At 42.4% G+C, this 22,262-nt stretch overlaps 1 protein-coding gene across 1 annotated transcript in view; it reads left to right on the forward strand.

The window, feature by feature from the left end:
- Positions 1-19,019, forward strand: part of IAH1 (isoamyl acetate hydrolyzing esterase 1 (putative)) — a 25,789-nt gene extending 6,770 nt beyond the window's left edge. The window contains exons 3-6 of the mRNA XM_075598340.1: positions 9,332-9,480; positions 13,443-13,604; positions 15,841-15,962; positions 18,675-19,019. Of these exons, the coding sequence (XP_075454455.1) occupies positions 9,332-9,480; positions 13,443-13,604; positions 15,841-15,962; positions 18,675-18,854 (613 nt within the window). The 3' untranslated portion in view covers positions 18,855-19,019. The remainder of the gene's footprint in view (positions 1-9,331; positions 9,481-13,442; positions 13,605-15,840; positions 15,963-18,674) is intronic.
- The last annotated feature ends 3,243 nt before the right edge of the window (positions 19,020-22,262 follow it).

A 22,262-nucleotide genomic window follows, 5' to 3' on the forward strand; every position in this document is an offset into this window, starting at 1 on the left:
CCCCCTTCACCTCCCCTCCACCCCCCCCTTCACCTCCCTTCCACCCCCCCCTTCACCTCCCCTCCACCCTCCCCTTCACCTCTCCTCCACCCACCTCCCCTCCACCCCCCCTTCACCTCCCCTCCACCCCCCCTTCACCTCCCCTCCACCCCACCACCTCCCCTCTTCCCCCCTCCTCCCCTCCTCCCCCCCTTCCACCCTCCACCCCCCCCTTCACCTCCCCTCCACCCCCCCTTCACCTCCCCTCCACCCCACCCCCCCTTCACCTCCCCTCCACCCCACCCCCCCTTCTCACCTCCCCTCCACCCCCCCCTTCACCTCCCCTCCACCCCTCCTTCACCTCCCCTCCACCTCCCCTCCACCCCCCCCTTCACCTCCCCTCCCACCCCACCCCCCCTTCACCTCCCCTCCACCCCACCCCCCCTTCACCTCCCCTCCACCCCCCCCTTCACCTCCCCTCCACCCCTCCTTCACCTCCCCTCCACCTCCCCTCCACCCCCCCTTCACCTCCCCTCCACCCCCACCTTCACCCCCCCTTCACCTTCCCCTTACAACCTCCCACCACCTCCCCCCTCCTCACCACCTCCCCCCACCTCCCCCCCCCTTCCCACCTTCCCACCTTCCCACCACCTCCCCCCCTTCCCACCACCTCCCCCCCTTCCCACCTCCTCCCCCCCTTCCCACCTCCCCCCCCCCCTTCCCACCTCCCCCCCCCCTTCCCACCTCCCCCTTCCCACCTCCCCCCCCCCTTCCCACCTCCTCCCCCCCTTCCCACCTCCTCCCCCCCTTCCCACCTCCTCCCCCCCTTCCCACCTCCTTCCCCCCCCCTTCCCACCTCCTTCCTCCCCCCTTCCCACCTCCTTCCTCCCCCCCCTTCCCACCTCCTCCCCCCCCTTCCCACCTCCTCCCCCCCCCTTCCCACCTCCTCCCCCCTTCCCACCTCCTCCCCCCCTTCCCACCTCCTCCCCCCCCTTCCACCTCCTCCCCCCCTTCCCACCTCCTCCCCCCCCTTCCCACCTCCTCCCCCCCCCCCTTCCCACCTCCTCCCCCCCCCCTTCCCACCTCCTCCCCCCCCCCTTCCCACCTCCTCCCCCCCCCCTTCCCACCTCCCCCCCCCCTTCCCACCGCCTCCCCCCCCTTCCCACCTCCTCCCCCCCCCTTCCCACCTCCTCCTCCCCCCCCCCTTCCCACCTCCTCCTCCCCCCCGATACAATCACCATAAGTACAGCCACAGCAGCACTACCACCGCACATGGGCCGCGTGGACCACTCCCCACCCAAATGCCACACCCACACCACAAACATCCCGGGCAACGCCGGGGCTCTCGGCTAGTACATTATATACAAGACATTGCGTGCACAGTTAAAGATAATATAGAGTATGGGCGTATGAAACTGTTACAGACCAGATTAAAATGTGAAACAGCACTCACTTATATTGCAGACCCCTGTTTGAGGAAGTTCTTCAATCAAGATTACTTGTATCATTTTATTTATATCATTGGTTACCTTAGTCATTGTAGCACTATTTACCAAAACTTTGTTCTACAAACCTTAAAATGTTAGACAGCCTTAGATTTGAAAGAACTTAAACTGGTGGTGGATGTAAGAGTCTCTGGTAGGTTGTCCCAGTTTTGGGGTGCACGGTAAGAGAAGGAGGAGCGGCCGGATACTTTGTTGAGCCTTGGGACCATGAACAGTCTTTTGGAGTCTGATCTCAGGTGATAGGTGCTGCATGTGGTAGGGGTGAGGAGCTTGTTCAGTGGGTAGCTTGCCCATAAAGAATTTGAATGCAAGACAGGAAAGGTGAACTTTGTGCCTAGACTCGAGTGATGACCAATCTAGTTCTTTGAGCATTTCGCGGTGATGTGTGTTATAGTTGCATTGGAGAACAAAACGACAAATTGAATTGTAGAGGGTGTCAAGTTTGCTAAGGTGGGTTTGAGGTGCTGAGCCATATACTATGTCTCCATAGTCAATAATTGGCATTAGCATCTGCTAATACGTTTTCTGACCAGGAGACTTAGGGAGGATTTGTTCCTGTAAAGTACCCCTAGTTTGGCATAGGTCTTGGTTGTCAGAGTATCAATGTGCATCCCGAATGATAAGTGGGAGTCAAACAATATGCCCAGGTATTTCAAACTAGTAACAGGAGTTAGGGTGGTGTTAGTGTTGGTTCTAATCTGGAGCTCAGTCGCTGGAAGCTTTAAAAATTTAGTCTTGGTCCCAAATACCATTGTTACAGTCTTGTCAGTGTTTAAAAACAGTTTGTTTTGGGAAATCCAGTTTTCGAGTCTCAAAAAGTCAGACTGAAGTATGTGTTGATCCATATCCAGTTACATGGTGCGGAATGGAATGTTCAACTTTAGTCTACTTTAGCCAAACCTTACTTAGCAATTAATTTTGCTAATGAAAATTTTTAGTAATATATAATAATACTAAACATATTTATTGTTAATACAAATAGCATATAATGGAATATATCATAAAATAAAATGTAACTGCTTTGTCCCAACAACTTCTCAGTGTTATTTCTCTTTAATAGGTAACAGTTTTTGGTGTGTTATAGAGTTAATTCTACTAGGTACTAAATGGTTGTTTTTTAATTCAGTGTCTGATTTACCCAAAACATTCTAGTTGACCTTGAATCTCAGCTCTCAGCTCGGCTAACAGCTATCTCTTAACTTTCCACCTGTAAACATCTGGTGTAACAGTGGCCATGATAATTGGCTGTTAGGAAAGTGAGATCTCCTCTACAATTGGAAAAAAACAGTTCTACTGCTGGTGGAATAGACTTTAATGGTTTTCCTCTCTCCTCTCTCATGTGACAATAATAACATTAACCTGAAATTAGGTTATTTAATAAAAGATATAACGGTTTCACCCCTGATTCCCAATACACATTAGACCTACTAGATCACTTTCTAAAACCAGACAAACATAGTGATTGTCTGTCCTTGGCCCGCGGGCCTCTGTCCCAGCATCCACTGTCTTCCCATCGTCCAGTGATCTCACAATTCCTCGTTTATCCCACCCAACAAGATGAAAAGAAGTGGCGCGACTACTCAAATAACTAGATTTACCAGCACTTCCTTGAGGATTCGAAGAAACAGAATGGGGGGTAGGTTGAATTGGCAGCGCTTCCAAGGAGAGAAAAATGGAACCTAGTGGTGGGAAAATGACCCTGGCGAGACGGCAACTGCACGTTCAACACTGCAAGTCCTCCTAGACACCCTGGAACACCTTTCCGAATGAATGCAACCACACTGAGAGGTCGAGACCAGAAGAGGACCATAAAGAACTTAATGATTGTCCTGATCTGAATATCCTTTGGCACATTTAAATTAAGCATGTCCCTCAGTTCATGGCATGATTAGCGATTGCTATGAAAAAGCATTTTGAAAGCTGAGCTAAAGTATCTTTTACTTGGGGGTAGGTTGAATTACTGAAAAATAGGCTGTTTAGAAACAAATATCATCCACATACTTGCTATGGTCATAGTTTTGTTTTGATTTTCTCTTTGCGCATCTTCAGTATGCACACGGGTGTGACCCCATCATTCTAGTTACTGAAGGAAACATACTGAGCTCGGCGATAAGATATTTATTAAACACAAACAGCAGAGATAACAGGACATGGATACACATGCTCCAGAAATGCATAGAGTGCATGATATTAGAGGGGTTATGAGAGTGTTAGGACCTATAGATGGGCCATAGCGTGACATGGGTGTATGCTTAAAATACTTTGGCCAAAGAATACAGCTAACTGACCCTTGATAATGACAAGATAAACAGATACATATGCAACTATATATTTTGTCTTTAGTATGAGATAATAGTCTGAGATTTTCTTTCATGTAACCTGTGGTGTTTAAGATTACTACATTACCTCCTCCTTTGCCGGACGGTTTAATTACAATTGATTTATTTCCTTGTAACTTTTTCAAAGAGTTACGTTCATCGTTACTCAGATGGCCTCACGTCCTGCTCTTTGACATTTTTTTTTTGCTAGATCATCAGTCACTAGTTTAGTGAAGATCTCCACATTAGGGCTTGTATCCCAGCTGGGTGTAAACCTAGCTTGAGGATTCAGTAAAGTGAATGGACTTTCACCTGGGATACCTGCTGCATCATTAAATAATAATACTAGGTCACCTAAACATCGTCATCATGTTCAGCAAAATGAGTCCCTGATTTGTGCAAACTGACTTATTCTTTCACTTTGAAAAATGTACGTAATAGAAGAAGACATCTAGCAAATAAATGGGTGTCTTTTACCCATTCACAAATATCCCTGGTGGTAGTGAGTGAAAAGGATAGACCCTTTGTCAAGAGGCTCATGTCATGTGTGTTAGGCTAATGCCCGCTACACGCGCCGGCGCTGTATCCAGGCAGCGCGTGCACGGCACTTCACCGCTATATGCGGTCTTTATGGAGCCAGTTTTTGGCGCGAGGGGCGTGGCCAAAATGACAACAGCAGCAGCGGGAAGAGGTCTGCCTACTGCATAGACAGCTTTGCCCCGAGTGTGAGAAGAGTGGAGGGGGCCCGACGAAGGGGGGATACCATAATGAAGGGTGCAAAAGTTAATTTGATCCTTGACTCGTTGTTTGTAGAAGGGGCAAACAATGTAGTCACCTCTCATCAGTTCTGCTGTGGGGGTGCAGTACAGATCTGTAGAGAGCCCCAGCACGGCTGCCATACACACACACTTCCATACTGCCATACACACAGACTTCCCTCCCAAGCCTCCTCCCTCCCGTAGCTCCAGACAGCTCCCCTCCTCCTCTCCTCATTGGCTCCCTGCCACACCACGTGACGCGTCGCCGCTCGGGATCACGATCCTCATGTATCCCATGCTGGCTGATGCGCAGTGAGCCTTGCGACGAGGGGGGACTGGGGCCGGCTCGGGAGGAACCCAGGAGCTGGTGAGTGACGTGCGTGCCACCGGATGCAGCGGGACCCAGGCCTTATGGGGGAGAGAGGACAGGTAACTACTTATGTGTTCTGAACTGACTCCCTGCTTTCTCGGTTAGGATTTTCCTTTGGAGATTATGTTTGGAGAGCTCTCTAGATTTTAAGTCATTGAGATCCATTGAAAATGTATGGTGTTTTCTTGTTTATATTTAATATATACATTTATCCAGTAATTTTTTTTATTTCAACTCCATTTGGTTAAATTCAGGGCTAGTTTGCCATTTATTAACTTCTTTTAGTTGTGTCTCTAACTCATGGTTTTTGTTTGTTTTTTCCAGTTTTTGTTTTTCTCATGATCAGCTAGAAGATGCATCAGATCTATCTAGTCTGTCTGCAGGCCATATCCCTAAGACCTGGAAAACTGCCAGAGTTGTCCCTATCTTCAAAAGTGGGGACAAAAACACTGTGTCAAACTACAGGCCAATCTCTCTTCTCTCAATACTATCCAAAGTCATGTGAAAATGCGTTCACTCCCAATTAAGCGATTACTATACCAAGACAAATTTCCCTAGCCAATTCCAAACTTGCTTTCGCCCCAAACGCTCCACGGTAACTACCCTGCTAAAAGTTTGCAATGAGATCCAGTGTGGAATGGAACTGGGACAACTCACTGGTGCAATATTTCTAGATTTTGCAAAGGCTTTTGATACTGTTGATCATGTTATCCTGCTTAACAGACTCCAGTGCTTTGGAATAGGGAAGCATGCTTTAAACTGGTTTAATTCCTACCTATCAGGTAGATTCCAACATGTGTCTATCTCAGGCTATAAATCCAACCTTTTGGTTATCCCCTGTGGTGTCCTGCAATGCTCTGTTCTGGAGCCCCTACTCTTCTCAGTGTTCATCAATGTTCTTCCTTCAGCTTGTAAGGAAGCTTCAATACACATGTATGCAGATGACACAATCTTATATGCACACAGCCATAGCCTCTCCGACCTTGAACACATAATTCCATCTGACATTTTGGAGACTGGAAAATTGGATTTCCCAAAACAAACTGTTTTTAAACACTGACAAGACTGTAACAATGGTATTTGGGACCAAGTCAACATTTTTAAAGCTTCCAATGACTGAGCTCCAGATCAGAACCAATGCTAATACCACCCTAACTCCTGTTACTAGTTTTAAATACTTGGGCATATGGTTTGACTCCATTTAACATTTGGGATGCACATTGATACCCTGACATCCAAAACCTATGCCAAACTAGGTTTACTTTACAGGAACAAATCCTCCCTAAGTCTACTGGTCAGAAAGCGTATCGCACAGCAGATGCTAATGCCAATTATTGACTATAGGGACATAATCTATGGCTCGGCACCCCAAATCCACTTTAGAAAACTTGATACCATCTACAATTCAATATGCCGTTTTGTTCTCCAATGCAACTACAACACACATCACTGTGAAATGCTCAAAGAACTAGATTTCTTATCACTTGAATCTAGTCACAAAGTTCATCTTTCCGTCTTGCCTTCAAATATTTTCCGGGCAAGCTACCCAGCTATCTGAACAAACTCCTCACCCCCACCACATGCAGCACTTATCTGAGATCAGACTCCAAAAGACTGTTCATGGTTCCAAGATTCAGCAAAGTATCCGGAGTCTCCTTCTCTTTAACTGTGCACCTCACAATTGGAAGAGTCTACCAGAGACTCTCACAGCCACCACCAGTTTAAGTTCTTTCAAAACTAAGGCTGTCTCAAATTTTAATCTGGTCTGTAACTGCTACATTTAACTGTAACTGCTACATCTAGAATATATATTATCTCTAACTGTGCATGCTATGTCTTGTATATAATGTATACCCTGCTCACTTATGTAACTGTATTTGTAACCATGTATTATTTGTCATCTGTGCCCAGGACATACTTGGAAAAAGAGCGGTAACTCTCAATGTATCACTTCCTGGTAAAACATTGTATAAATATAGAACAGCAAGAAATCCCTCTCTTTGCTTTTACAAAGCCCTCGTCATGAACCCGATAGGCTGGGAATAGATTGATCCCGAGTCCTCTTGGTATAATATCATTCTTCAAATCATTTTCTAAACTAGTGACTTCCCACCACACTTTCGCCTGTTGTCTATAGGAGAAATAGATTTGTGAAGCTGTGCAGCTGCCTTCGGGAAAACGTGTAGACCGGGACTGCTCTACGTCTGTACAAAAACTTTTATTGGCACATAACAGCAAAGATCCACTCTTACGCGTTTCACGTGGCAGACCGCGCTTTATCAAAGCTTGTTTGCTATATATTACATTCTGAAAATAGTCTTTGATATCATTTCTTACAGGTAACCCAGAGTCAGTTGGTTCTAGTGAAAATAAATCCAGTGCCCCATGTTGCCAAGAATTGAAACTTGGTTGAGTAGAGAGAGAGAGAAAGAGAGCCTGCCATATTTTGACAGAAGGGTGGAGTAAATACATCTTTGTTGAATTACTTATTTATAGGTGCCAGCTCAGGGGATTAAGGGCAAATGAAACATCCTTGCTCAGCCTAGATTATTACAGGGTGGTGCAAAAAAGGTGGTTTAAGAATAGAGAGTTGTGAGAGAAGATCGCTGCTATAAATGCACTCAAACCCCACTAAGAGTTATTGGTTATTTAAACTAAATTAACACTAGATTTGAATCATTCTGTTATTGTGATCAAAACAAAAACAGAACAGAAAACGTAGATTCTAATCCAGACAGTGTGGTTATATAGTACTATAGTGTCTGATATACAAACAGTACCTCAGTAATTCCAGTCTAACTGCATATCTACTACACGAACTACAGTTTAGCATTCGATAGGAGTGTAATCCAGCAATGAGTCCCTGTTGTCGCATAAATAGTAAAACTATCTTGGCCTCGATGCTTCAACAGCCTATTTGCTGAATATTTCCAGTATAGTAGTTAAGGCAATGAGATAATTGCAACACAGTTACTATGCATCCGCTTTCTATAGTATTATACTAGATGATTACTAAATGCGAACTAGAGCTCTAATCTATATAGGTATAGAAGGGAGAAAATCACAGTAGAATAAGCAGAAGAGACGGTCCCAAGTAACACCACATATCTAACCTGTCCATATAAATATTGGTAGATCCTTCTTAAACTAAAATGACGCTCGGAGGAAGATGGTTTGGGTCCTATATATACAGGGGCTGTGTGTGTTTGTTAAGTTTGTATTGGTGAATAATTTGGAGGTGTGTGACCCCTCCTCCTTACTTTCAAGATCACTCGCCCCACTTTTTAATTGGCAGGTCTTATGTCCTTGTGAATGACCAGTCTATTAAGACAGTTCTCCCTCCATTGGAGAGGTTAGGAGAGCTTTTTTGCGGGTACAGAGGTGTTGGTATTTGGACCTTGGTGTGGTTTGCAAGCTTAAAATGCTTTGGCCATAGAATTTAACTAAATGACCATCACTTATGAAGAAAAGCAGATAAGTATTTAATGATATCATTTGTCATGTTGAATGTAGCACTGAGGCTTTTTGTAATTTGTTATATTACTTGAGGTCACAATCTCGGTAGCGCTCTTTTATGACACAAATAGATAGTGTGTTGGGTTTGGAGCTTACAGGGGCTGTGTACATTCTGGAATTATGTTTGCTCTAGCATGAAAACCATAATGGGAGTTAATATATCCCAGAATCCTTCGTTGGCTGTTAAGATGCGCTACCTCATTATTCTTTAAACACATGTATGCTCCTAAAATAGAGGACTGGACGGCCAGAGTTTGGGAAATGCATATGATGGAAAATGTAACTCGTATAATTCATGACTCATTTGAAAAATGTACTGATACTTGGGGCTCCCTGGATGGTGTTTAAACAGTATATAGGCCCTCTGTAGTACTAGAGGAAATTAGGCAAAATATTTACTTACTGTACAGTAACAGCTTGGGAATAAAACTGCTCTATAGTCCAGAGGAGGAGGTCAATTGAGAAAAAGAGGAAGGAGAAAGGAGAGGAATAAGATGTAACAAATTCTGAACTTTGCACGTGCCAATACTATATCTTTGTGATGACCCAAAGATGGATAACAAATATATACACATTTTTGCATATATATTTACGTTGTCTCCTCGACATTCTGTAATCTCCAGTTGTAACTAATCACATTGGTACTGTGGTATAATTTAGTTGTAAAAAGTAAAACGAATGGCAACATTTTACTCGCTGATGTTCTCATGTTTGACATCTGAGATGTATTTTTGCTGAATAAATATAGAATAACAAATAAAAACATGAGTTTACCTAGTATGCTGTTTTATTATGCTATTTACTTGGCCTCTTGTGTAAAATTGTCAGTGCACTGTATCAATCCATGAGGATGTCCAACTGAACCGTCCTATTTACCTGTTGCAGAAGATGTGACGTCCTTAACCGAGGTCTATCCGGTTACAGCACGAGATGGGCTAAACTGGTGCTCCCAAGGCTGATCCCCAAAAGTTGTCACCCGGAAAACATTGTTGCAGTTACTATTTTCTTTGGCGCCAATGACTGCGCTTTAAAAGGTAAAAGCCTTTTCTGTTGTATTTTGGGGGAAGTCTATTTATTGGTTAGCAGCACAACAATGAAGGGACACCACCATGGGAACAACAGAATAAGTAACTTATGGTGTATGTATCAAGGGAAAGTTAATACAAAGAGGGTGATCATCGTGTGCTTCTTTGCACCTATGTATTACTGTACTGTACTGTTCCTGGCACACTATTGATTTAACCCTTTGAGTGCCCTGTGAACTATATTGCACGTCATCAATGCCGCAACTCTAGGGGCCCTATGCAGTGGCGTAGCTAGACATTCTCCGCGTTGCCATGGAGACGCGTCCAGAAGCCAGCTGAATCTCAGTAAGTTGAGGTTGCAGAGGCATCGTGCGGTCCCCCGGCACTTAATTTAAATGCCTTGGGGAAGAGCGTAGGGCCTCTGCAACCGCTGCCCCTCCCCCCCCCCCCCCAGTTTGCGCACCCCCGAGGGTTCATCATGCTTGAAATGCCTGTTTTTAGAGGGAGATCGCGTTCGGGACACTTGCAGAATGAAAGTGGGGTATCCTTCACTTACGTTAACGTCTTGTGGGGTCTGCCCAAGACCACGTGATCACTGCAACAAGAAATCACGTGGCAGAACGCCGGAAACTCAAAAGGATAAAGGTATTTTATCTATGTTGCTGTTCTGGTTAGGTGGGATCTGTTCTGAGCAGGATTTTAAAGGTAAGGGGAAATAGTCAAGAAGAGCCTTATAGCTTCACTGGGGGTCATCACCCCTCTTCTTGTGACTGTTGCAATTAAAATTACAGCCTGATAGAATAGCTTGCATCTATCTTTGCTGTATTGGTAGGTGTGTATGGTGTAGATGTAGGACTGTTCAACCCTTGACTTGCCAGTCAGGATGAAGGTCAACTGATCGGTTAACAGGAACATGCTGACATTTGTTCTGAAGCCCAGATCGTGGGTGCTATATTCAGTTTGGAGAGCCAGAAAGCAGTGGTACTGTTCTCAGATTCAGGATGTTTTTCATCTGTTAAACATCGGGGTGAAACTCTTCTGCGCTTCATTTTTATAACATTTCTGTCTACAATGTTTGTTTTAAAACTAGACATTTTAAAATAAAATCTCTTTTTTTAAGAGTGTGTTTGTAAATACAATAAGAGGTGGCACTGCAGGCTTGTAAATAAATCAGTGAGACGCCGTCACCAGCGAGTACCATCGCACCCTGATAACTGGTTATATTACAATAAAGTTGTTGTGTGATAATCTTCCGAAGCATCACATTTAAGGTTCGTGTGTGTCACAAAAAAAACTTACAATAGCTATGGTGTATTATAAATAGAAAAATAATCCACAGATGTTTCATATCTCAAGGCTTCATAACTGCATTAATGAATTGCCTCTGGCCTTTGTGTCAGTAATGTTGACCGAGATAGAAAAGAATCCCTTTGTTGCGGCACAGAACACCCTACAGTGTATACAGGCATACCCCGCATTAACGTACGCAATGGGACCGGAGCATGTATGTAAAGCGAAAATGTACTTAAAGTGAAGCACTACCTTTTCCTACTTATCGATGCATGTACAGTACTGCAATCATCATATACGTGCATAACTGATGTAAATAACGCAGGTGTAACAGGCTCTATAGTCTCCCCGCTTGCGCACAGCTTCGGTACAGGTAGGGAGCCGGTATTGCTGTTCAGGACGTGCTGACAGGCGCATGCGTGAGCTGCCGTTTTCCTATTGAGCGATATGTACTTACTCGCGAGTGTACTTAAAGTGAGTGTCCTTAAAGCGGGGTATGCCTGTATAAAACTTAAACTTTTAATATTGTGGTTAAAATATAAGTGTTTGGGATGTAACAAAATAAACACACAACAATTAGAATTAAAAGACGGAGAGCAAATGCGAGGGCGTTAGTGTGCTAAATTAACAGTTTATACTTAGCGGGTCTGCAGGGATCATTAGTAATCACCCTGCCCCCAAGTATAGCACACATGTATAGAACCACCTAATTTGCTGGTTGTATTCTATAGATTCCTTTGTACTACAGATTCTGGAGTTATTGTTTAATAACTAGAATAATAAGCTGTTGCAAGAGATGTTGGCATAAGTTGCCATATATATATAAATCTTGTAACTAGTTCTTATCCTCATGATACTTGGACATAAACACAATGTTGTAATTGTCACTGCTGTAACTAAATACTTGTCCTTTAGCTCTGGATGACCGATGTAATGTTATGCCCTCCTACCAACATATGGTGTCTATATCGCAGGATGTCCAGGGACCCTAGTAACTTAGAGCTCTGTACTGGACTTAATACCTAGCAAACCAGTATAGTGGGTAGGTACAGTATAGTTACCTCCCACCACTAAACAGGAAATGTTACCGGTTTAGGTGATACTTGGAGTCACACTTAAGGTAAGTAGCCCCCGAAAGTGTATACTCCAGTATATAGTACAAGTATTTGCAAGTATCGATACTTGGATAAATAGAACGTCAGATTGCAGCAGTGTAGTGTAGATATATTCAGAGCGTTCTTGCTGCCCACAGCCGCAGTCTCCGAAACGCTCTGACTAAAGGACGCCCTCGCCTCTCCGACAAAGCTGATGTAGCTTGTTAGCTTGCGTCAAACAAACCTGACGTACATCTCACCAGTTAGGCTTCATCGGGGTGTCTTTGTGTCAGTAACTCACAAAATGCATGAACCTTCAGATTTAAGTGTGTGTGGCGATGGTCACAGGTGCCAGTAAATTATACTAAGGAGGATTGGTAAGTTTGGAAGTCTGCGTCATTCATGAATGTTACTTTCAGCTCTGTGGCTGTATAGATATTTACTGTACAATGATGAAAGTTGGAAACTTGTGACGGTGCAGATTCCCATTTCATGCATAACCTCCGATCCGAACCTGGGATAAAACCATGGGGTTTTTTGTCTGGTGGTAAGAAGTCCCAGCATGTCAAGTTGTACATATTAATGCTGTCAGTTTACCTGACTACCATAGTTTTACATTGCATTGAAAACACCTTACTTAAATAATGAGCCTGCAACCCTGCAGGGACAGCACATAAAACCCGCCAGTTGTACAATACCATGGAGGAATTATGTATGTATATCTTCCTTCTATAGCACCATCCATATACATAGCAAAAGTATACAATTTACACAGCGCTACTCAAACGAAAAATATTGAAAAGCAACAAAGCACAGAACAGCTGCCCAAGGCCAAATAGGAATCCCTAATTCCTAAAATCTACAATGGTATCAGAATAACAGAATACTTCTCCTGCTGACCGGGAGGCACTGAGGATTCTTGCAGTAACTTTTGCTGTTTCAAGGACATCTAAAGGGAAATACTGTACCATGATCCGTGGGAATGGGCCAATTTAAAGGGTTTTTCTTGTGTTTGTGTGTGTATGTGTGTGTGTGTGTGTGTGTGTATGTGTGTATAACAATTACCTAGTTTTTACCTTACCTTTTTCCCCCCTCAGTTAAAGCTGATATTTAGCCTCTGCTTTACATAAAAATTTTAGTTTTTCACTGTTATGTTTTTTTACTCTGCGCATTACTTCATGGCTGACATTGTGTCGATAAGTATTCGGCTATTTTTTTCACTTTTTTTTCTTTTCTCATATAGTTTTTTCAGATTTACTTTGAGTCTCTGCTTTTTCTGTTCTATTTTGAGAGATTTATTTTTTGATATTACATGTTCGATTAAAATGTTATGTTTTGACAACATTTTGGGGTTCCCAATCTGGTCCCAGTATATCGTACCTTTCTCTGGTTTGAGTGCTGAGGACGCCATTGATTATTCCTTGTACACAGCAATAATACACGCGACATAATAAAATAACACATAATGGGAATAAGCGCTTTACACATAAAAGTAACATTAGGAAAAGGAGTCCAGAAGAGCTTACAATCTAAGTAGATGGAAAATAACAGTATAACAATGTATTTGTTTTCCCGCTCCTGAAACAGAAGAAAATCCACAGCAGCATGTCCCCATGGCAGAATACACAGAGAATTTAAAGTGTATGATACAGTACCTGAAGACTGCAAATGTTACACCAGATAAAGTTATCTTAATCACTCCACCTCCTCTTCATGAGCCAGCCTGGGAAATACAGTGTCACACTAAAGGTAATATATCTAAAAACGGGCAAACTACATGTTGTTCTGATTTAATATAGTTTTTCAAAAGGCATAGTGATACAAGTATACTTCTAATAATAGTTACCACACCCACTTATATATTCAGTTTATACACACAGTCAGTATGCTATCATCTAGTACAGGGGTGCCTAATGTAATCAAAATCCCATGAATAAAAAAAAAACCTTTATTAAACGGTATACAATGTAAATCCAAATATGTCTAAATACTTACATATTTCAGCAGCTCGCGCTTGCAAAATTAGGCTGCGTCCACGCTGCCGCAGAGAGCGGTGACATCACCAACTCTCCAAGCATGAGCACAGGGTGTCCTGCATAATTTTGCAAGCGTGGATCGGGGATATTTGTGTGTGTGTATTGACTGCTGCTGAGCGCGCTTCAAGGTCAATTTTGTTTGTCTCCCCAAGCGCCAAGCTTGGGATTGTGTACGTGCACAAAGGCAATACTTTGGGGAGGGGGCATTCATCCACCTCTTTGCTACCTCCTTTCCCTCTCCCCCCCTTTTTTTTTTCCTTCCCCTCCCTGCTCTTTGGCTTGCTATCCCCATTGTCAGCCAAACTCCTACCTACAGTATTATTTATTTTTTCCGTTTTCAATGTTGTGTTTTCACTTTTTTTAAATTATTTCTGTACATTCATAGTATGATTGATATAGTGGCAGCCTACTTTTTCACTTGCAGACGATCGCAGCAAAGCAGGTTGCCAGCGGAGGAGAGCACACACACACACCATCACGTGGCCGCCACCTGCACTATCCTGTTCAGCAACCCACACACATCTTTGGCTGCCCGCCCGCACACAGCTTTTTCACCCTCCTGGGTCCACCCAGTTTGCGCCGCACGCCACCTGCACCCCCCTAAATAATCTTGTGCCTCCTTGCCCTCAGTTTGCGCACCACTGCATTCAATCACAACATACACACAATCACCACACACACACACACTCGATCACCACACACAGAGACAACACACACATTCAATCACAGACAACACACAATCACAACCAACACAGACACAACACACACAATCATAAGTCACACAATTTCACCTGGGGGGGGGGGGGGCGACATGCTCCGATCCCCCATGCTGCTGAAAACTGGTGCGGGAAACAGACAGGAAGAGGAGGGCTTGTCTGTGTGCAGGAAGAAGCCCCGCCCCCGCTGCAAGACACAGAGAAGCAGGCAGCACGGAGCTTCTGGCCACCCGTAGCACAGCTCTGCCCTCCCCCAGGTTTCCCCGCACGCCGCTAAATAATCCTGCGCGCCCCCCAATTTGCGCACCGCTGATCTAGTATACCATTAATAACATAGCTGCTCCAGTTCTTGAAACACCTCGGCTTACAGATATAGATACCAAGATACTGGGCATATACATAAGAGAATTGTAGCCATGTCTTTCTTTTCCCAATCTTAACCACGTCCACTCCAGCTTGGTGGACAGGAGTAGTGAGGACGAAGCATGGTGGCGACACTCTTAAGGGGCCCTCTTTGCTGCAACTCTGGTGTATATCTAAGAGACAGAGAAGCCCAATGCTACATCCACTATGACAAAAATACACAGTAAAATACTTATATATTCTCTTGAAAAATGGTCATTTAGTTTAACCCTTTGGCCAAAGCATCGTAAGCCTGCAATCCACGTCAAGGCAGACTCACTTTGCAGGTCCCAACACTACCAGATAAAATACTAATATACCTCCATTAGAATTAAAATTCTCATGTACCTTTATTAGGAGGGAGAAATACCAACGTTGGATCTATATCCAGTAGAATGAAAAAGACCTGCTGACTTGGGAAGTGGGGACGGGCTGGCTTAAACCCTGAGACTCTTTTTCAAGAGAATATAGAAGTATTTTACTGTGTATTTTTGTCATATTGGATGTAGCATTGGGCTTCTCTGTCGCTTGTTGTATACATTTGCCACGCTCAGTAGCTCTTCTTTTTGACACTTATATACATATATATATTGTGGGGGCTCAGGGGTTCCTAAAATGAGATTGCTGTGGATGATTGATTTGTGGATGGCTCTATACTATTATACTATTAAGTTTTTTTTTATAAGCTGGAGGAATGTGTATGTGTGTATATTGCTGTAAAGTGGATCGCAAATGTGTCTTTGTTGTCTCTAAATTACCAATGACTTTACGTGTACAAGATATAATAATGTAGGAACACTGATCTTCAAGTGTACTCTCCTTATCTCAAAGGCTGTAAGCTGAATCGCCTGAACTCTGTAACAGGTTTGTACGCCAAGGCTTGTGTTCAAGTTGCCAACGAATGTGGAACAGATGTTCTGGACCTGTGGACCCTCATGCAGAAGGAAGATCAGGTAGGATGAGTGACCATCTACCCTATTTCTAGCATATTGTGCACTGAAGATCAGTTAGATGTGGTTGAAGCCACCAGGATGTTCTCTCTCATGTGTTGAGTCTAGTATGGTGAAATGCTATTTCTATTGCCATCAGTCTCGTTGTTACCATTGTTGATCCTCAAGAACAGCAGAAGATATTACCGTGACCCCTTTAGTGCCCTTTGGACACTCATGACGGTCAGCATGCCAGAAGTCTCTATGTCTCTAGCATGGCTCTATGCTAGTTTTCTTTGGGTAGTTCGCAATCAACGTTTGTTTGCACCGTTGAATGTCATCTGCATGGAAGAAGTCACTGGGTTAAACTAGTCATGCTGCCATCATTAGATAAAGGGAAAGAGCAATAAGTATCAGACATAAGATTAGAATTATACAGGTCCAAACAAAATAGATGTATTTTCACAGAAAACAAATAAGTAAAATATTTACTTTAAGGCAGCAATCTATAGTGTGTGTGTGTGTGTGTGTGTGTGTGTGTGTGTGTGTGTGTATATAATGTATATAATTATAAACTCATATGAAACAAGTCGTCTCCTGGAGCTGATCTATGGCGCTTCTTGTTCGTGAGAAACAATATGGTTACTTTGATCAATCTAGCGGCCAATAGAAAGCTGCGACATCTGCGTGAGTATACAGCTGTGGGGAGGGGGAAGGGGACAGAAACCTCTGCTCAGCTACAGTAATAGTCAGTTTAAATGAGTGAATGACTATTGGTGCTGTGCTGAGAATTGTTATAACGAATACACAAAAGAAAAAGGACTCAGCTGGTAGCACTAACTCTAAAGTAAATAGTAATGATAAGTGATAAGTATTAAAAATAATTTTAATGGTATATCTCTTAAAATAAAGGGGTGTACATAAATGAGAATAAAAATGACTGTATATCCCAGTCAGAAGCCTGCTATAATCAGGGTGTGATGAGATATGTGCTAAATAACTATATAGTTAAAGCTGAAGTTCAGTCAAAGTGCTATCTAGTGGTAAAGTCTTCACTATTTGGAGGTGACTATGCTTAAACAGATCAGCCTAATGTACCCCTGGTTATTGTAGGCTAGACACTTAAAAAGATCCTTGATTAATATCATGAAATATGAGATCAGAGTTGCATAGGAACCACATACCGTTTGTATGATCAGGCAGTGGTTGCAGATGCATCCGATCAGTGTATCGCTTGCAGGCTCTGTAAGTTGTCCTGCTAGGTCCAGCTCCTCTATATTTAGAGCTGAGGTATATGCCGAGCTCGCCGTGGCAGGCGGAGGCTGATCATCATGCAGTGGCTCTCGTCACGGCGAGCTCTGCATACACCTCAGCTCTAAATATATAATTATATGAATTCATGTTGCGATTGTGGCTAGTGGTTCCGAACACCACATAGACTTATACCCAATCTAGTGAGAGGAGCTGGACCTTGCAGGACAACTTACAGAGCCTGCAACTGATACACTGATCGGATGCATTTGTAGCCACTGCCTGATCATACAAACGGTATGTGGTTCCTATGCAATACTGATCTCAAATATCCTGACATTAATCAAGGATCTTTTTAAGTGTCTAGCTTACAATAACCAGGGGTACATTAGGCTGATCTGTTTAAGCATAGTCACCTCCAAATAGTGAAGACTTTACCACTAGATAGCACTTTTTTCTGCAGCAGACTGACAATTGATTTAACCAATTCAGCTGCATTAAGGAGGAGGGAATATATCTCTTCAACTTTGATAATAGTCCTCCAACATTACAATAAGGAGGGATTACTTAGTGCTGATATATTACCCCATATACATTGTATACGGTGATACAGGTCTGTGTGTCAAGCTTTTTAACTATACAGTTATTTAGCACATATCTCATCACACCCTGATTATAGCAGGCTTCTGACTGGGATATACAGTCATTTTTATTCTCATTTATGTACACCCCTTTATTTTAAGAGATATACCATTAAAATTATTTTTGATCCTCATCACTTACCATTACTATTTACTTTAGAGTTATAGGGGGTTATGCACTAAGTAGTGATAAGTGCTTTTAAGTGAGATAAAAAGCCATTATAGCGTGATATTGCCTGCTGTGAGATTCACAAAGCAGTGATAAGTCTTTTAAGTGAGATAAATGCCTTTATAGCGTGATACTGTCTGCTATGAGATTCACAAAGCAGTGATAAGTGCTTTTAAGTGGGAAAAATGCCATTATAGCACGAAACTGCAGTGTTATCACAACAGGCAGTATTACTGGCATGTATCTCACTTAAAAGCACTTATCACTGCTTTGTGCATAGCACCCAGAAAACCCACGTATCACTGCTTAGTGCATGACCCCCATAGAGTGCTACCAGCTGAGTCCTTTTTCTTTTGTGTATTCGACATCTGCGTGAGATGAGATTGCATCTTTCAAAGAATTGCGTGGCCCCTGCAGCCCTCAGTTTTTGCCCTAAATGTACCGGCAAAGCAAATAATTAAATGGCAGAAAGCAGGGGTCCCCGGAGCTCTGAGGACTGCGGTTCAGCTCCGGAGGATGTCCTGGTCATAAAAGATAGGTTGTGGATGGGATTGCTGCTTTGAGGATCGTTATAAATAAATCTTGCTAAGGGAGTCAATTAAAAGTTGATTGAAAACCAAAATTCTGTCTGGTATGTAATATTTTTATTTTTTTTCATCTCTACATCCCACCCAGGACTTTCCTGTCTATCTCTCTGACGGGCTCCATTTATCAGACAAAGGCAATCAATTCGTAGAGTCCCATCTTTGGCCGATGCTTGAGAAGAAGCTGTCTGCTCTGCCCTTGATCTTGCCTTATTGGAATGACGTGGACAATTTGAACCCAGAGGCCTCCCTGCTCCAGGAATCTGACTGAGAAGACAAACAGAATGACAGACTTCTAGCAGAGCTAAAGAACACTGGCCCTTGGCATATCATCGCTTCACACACTCATTTAGTTGTTAAGTTGTAACCACAACCCATTCTTTGGGACGAAATACTAGAGGGGAAAATAAAAAAAATTACATGAAGGATTTAAAAATGCTTACAATGGTCTTTTTCTGATCAATAACCGAGGTTAAACCTATGAGACATATTGTTCACTGTGGTGCTAGGAGGGGCGTCACTTTTAAAACACCATTATGAATAGGGTATAGATAGGCATCAGTTATCCTGTAATTATGTATTAATCCCCTCTAAAGACCCCACACTATTCATATCCTCACAAGACCTACTCAAAGATAATTATATTTTTGTTGATCAGAATCTTCTACATGCCGTGAATGTCCCAATAGACAAGTTCCCAGTGCCTCTCTCTGCCAGTACCATGAACATATGGTGCCTGAATAATGTTTTGCTTAGTTTTTAGTTAAGATTACGAATACCCTTTTATTGCTAACATAATGGTGAATGTGGGATTGTGTAGAAAGACATTTATTAGAGGTAAATGTATTAGCGAAGCAGCTGCTCAAAATAATGAGTTTTTCAATAATTTAGAGACAAACGAAGCTTCTGTCTAAATGAGACCAAACACATAAATCAGTTAATGATCGAGCGGTTTGGGAAAGGAAGGTCTCAGTGTGAGGGAAGATTAGTCTCCCATCTGAAGTTTGCCAAAGTCCTCACTTAGGCAGGGGGCAGGTAACTTACTCAACTGGCAGGTCAAATGTGGCATGCAAAGGGCCTTGAGGTGACCCTTGGACAATCTGCTTCTAAATGTTATTGAAGTTAACCAGGCAGCTAAGTGCAATTTTGTTTACATTAGCTCACTTGTAAGGTAATGTATGTATGTATGTATGTGTATATATGTATATATATTAGTACAGATATAAACAATGATTATACCTCAACATTTTGCAAGCATTTAGAAGTATTTTAAGGTCTCATAAATTATATTCACATACGCGAGGCCTTTATACCACTTTCTTTTTTGATCCGGCCCCTTTGGGAAACTGATTGAAGAGCCGTGACTTACTTGCTTAAAAAGGATGCTCCCAAACTAGGCCGGACATTACTGTATTATGAAAAACACGCTCCAGTCCAATCTGAGAGACTGTATGACCTAAGATGCCTCATCTGTCCCTTCAGTATTCTAAAGCCAAGTCCTATCTTTGTATATTTATTTCCAGCGTAATGTTTCCCCATACAGAAAGACACCCTGGATGTTTCCATGTGTACAGATGAGATCCTAGAGGTTATTATAAATCTGAAGAATTGGGAGACACCTGGCCCAGATTACCTAATCTATTACAAGAAATTAATTTCTTCATATGACTACTTATTTAATGCCATAGGATGGATCTTTCCCCAATGCTATGGCTCAAACTCTTATTTGAGAATTGGAAATCCTGGATATTCAGGCTAACATAAAAGGTTTTATAACTTTATGCCTTTGCTGGTTCATCATGGCCAAGTTGGCTTCATTACAACGGTAGACAGGCTCATGACAATATGCACAGTGACGCACAATGAGCAAAACTGGAAGAAGGTGCAATCAGATGCATGAGGAAAAGGACACTTATTTGCATCAAACTTGACTTTCTACACTCTTCTCCTCCCCCCCCCCCAACAAGCATTTTTAAAGTAAAATTCCAGTAGCATAAGTACGAGTGCAGATAATGATATTCTGTGGTTACATATACACCTGTAACAATTAAGGGCATGCGAACATCTTAAGGTGATATAGAAATAAGGTTATTAACTGCTTCTCCATTCCCCCCCCTCCCTATATTACAAGATGTGTCACAAATGAACAGGTTAAGGGGGGGATGGGGAAGGCATTTAAATGTATAGTTGACAAGGAATTTGATTCAAAATTAAAAACAATCTGAAAACTGGTTGTAAAGCAGAATTAGTATTTATTTAAATACACACAAAATATATATATATATATATATATATATATATATATATATATATATATATATATATATATATAAAAACTAAACAAAACAATGCTTTTTATTCCTTAGTTAGCATGGAGTTGTGATGGCACATAAGTACAATATCTAAAACTTATTTCAGGCACACACAAAAAAAAAGATACAACTAAAACAGGAAAAATACTATAAGGCCCACATTCAAGTATTAATGTAACAAGCATTTATAAGAAAAACGCAACATGCTTTAATTGCCAGAAAAGTGATTAATCCACATCATAAAAAGTAGTTTTACAGATTTATTTTGTATTCAGAAAAATAATAAAAACTAGTAGTTGCATACCTTTTACTCTTTACATTTCTGTGCACCCAAGTTTTTCATAGCAACTACAGTATAGACTTGGCAAGCATATGTTTGAGTCATACTTCAGTTACATACAAATCACAGCAGAGATGTATATTGGGGGACCAAAGGCCAACCATGCCATAAAGAACGAATATTGGTTACTCTACTGTAAACTGTGTGCATCCAATCTCAGTAGGAACATGGTCAGTCTTTGTGCAAGCCGCTCAATCTCCCCCCATTACGTTAGCAAAAAAAAGACATTCCTCACATTTTCCTACAAGGGGGAAGTTCCTGTAACTTTTTAAAAGTTGATAATCTCCACCCATACTGTAAATATAATAGAATGACTATTTGCATGTGCAGCTAATAAAAATACCACTTGTGAGCACATTCACATGTCTCAGACAGGTCTGCAACCCTGCCTGTCCCATTATCTCCTAGCATACAGTGCTTCCACTGCCGCCAGGATTTCTGGGTAATGACATGCAAATGACGTGTAGCTAAACATTAATAGGATTTAAACCAGTTAGCAATGCAAGCTTCAATTGGTGTGGTTTTGTGATTACTCCCTATCCCTAGTGCTTTCTCTAAGCAATGCAAGCTGCCAACTTCTAACTGCAATAACATCGGTAGCCGATGTATTACACGTGTAATGTGCATAATCATGTCGTAATCATACTTTCAAATGTTCCTGCTGTCATTCTTACAATGGGAACATCTTCGCTGTTACAGGTGTATTGACTGCATTTACTTTGCAGGAGGACAAATATATATGGGTTTACAGCAAAGCGCTGAAAAAGAACATAGTGGGTAAAACTTGTCCCACTTAATATACTTTAAAGTTGCAGTAAAGTGAAAGCACTGCCATGTGGCAGAGGGAGTGTCTACTGTAGATAAATGATTTTACAATTCAAGTTAAGCCTGTTAGCTGTACACATCAAGGCCCAGGTGCAAGGCTGAGAAGCAGAAATCACGACATACAGCACATTTTGTTACATTTGCATTTCCTTTCTAACTTACCGAATGCTGCAGTAATACCATAGTTAAGGTGACCAGGGCT

The sequence above is a fragment of the Ascaphus truei genome, chromosome 4 (genome assembly GCF_040206685.1).
Source record: "Ascaphus truei isolate aAscTru1 chromosome 4, aAscTru1.hap1, whole genome shotgun sequence".
Classification (NCBI taxonomy): Eukaryota; Metazoa; Chordata; class Amphibia; order Anura; family Ascaphidae; genus Ascaphus; species Ascaphus truei.